This window comes from Trichinella spiralis (assembly GCF_000181795.1).
Source record: "Trichinella spiralis strain ISS 195 chromosome Unknown Scfld6841, whole genome shotgun sequence".
In the NCBI taxonomy this organism is placed as follows: domain Eukaryota; kingdom Metazoa; phylum Nematoda; class Enoplea; order Trichinellida; family Trichinellidae; genus Trichinella; species Trichinella spiralis.
Window position 1 is genome coordinate 1 of NW_003533780.1, and position 953 is coordinate 953.

A 953-nucleotide genomic window follows, 5' to 3' on the forward strand; every position below is an offset into this window, starting at 1 on the left:
TTCAATTCTCCGTTCATCGAACAAATATGAAACGCACACACATATACAGCACACACTCAAAAAATATGTAAAAAAATTTTTAAATATTCTTTTTTCTTTACTACCATTTTGTTTTCTTTCGAAATAAATTCCATTTTAAACTGTACAACAATTGGCAGAAATAATTTACAAAATGAACAAACAAACGCAACCAAACGGAGATTAATAATAATAATAATGCTGATAAGCCGACAATAATATAAAAATAATTAAAAAAAGAATAAGTTTTTTCGTTATTTCACAAAATACGAACGGCCAATAATGGAACGTAGAACAAAATAACACTACACCGATCAGTAAGTAGTTGTGTGTTATTTTATTCTGAAAAAGACAAACCAAAAAAATTAAAACAATGCTTGAAACAACACAAATATGAAAATGCAATATGAATAAGGTAAAAGAAAAAATCAGCCAAATCATGTAGAAAAGAGACAATTTTAAAAAAAGCAAACTGGAGGTACGCGAAGAGGAAAACACGCAACATGTGTTCGTTTTCAATCGGAAATTTCCCCTTGTGTACTACTACTAGAAGCAGAGCAACTACTACTATTGCTGCAGATACTGTTTCTATTGTTTCTATCGCCATCATCATTATTACTCCTCTTATTATTCTTCTTATTAATGATGCTACAACAATTTCTCTTGCGGCTCCTGCTCCTCCTACTACTAGTACTATTACTACTACTACTACTACTACTACTACTACTACTAGAAGTAACTGTAGTAGTAATTATTACGGAATTACTGCTGCTGCTGCTGTTGCTGTTGCTGCTTCCGCTGCGGTTCCTGGTGTTGTAATATCCATTGCTGCTGCCGTTGTTGTTGGTGATCTTGTGTCCGCCTGTGACTGTATTCTAATGTGAAGATGATGCTGATTCATTATGATTAATGTGCAGGAGCATATGAAATGTTGT

At 33.1% G+C, this 953-nt stretch overlaps 1 protein-coding gene across 1 annotated transcript; it reads right to left on the minus strand.

Moving 5' to 3' along the window:
- Positions 1-350: 350 nt before the first annotated feature.
- Positions 351-919, minus strand: Tsp_15345 (conserved hypothetical protein). Its single transcript, XM_003365937.1, has 3 exons — positions 785-919; positions 492-757; positions 351-360 (listed from the first exon to the last, which is right to left on the minus strand). The coding sequence occupies exons 1-3, from the start codon at positions 917-919 to the stop codon at positions 351-353; spliced, it is 411 nt and encodes a 136-aa protein (XP_003365985.1).
- Positions 920-953: the final 34 nt, after the last annotated feature.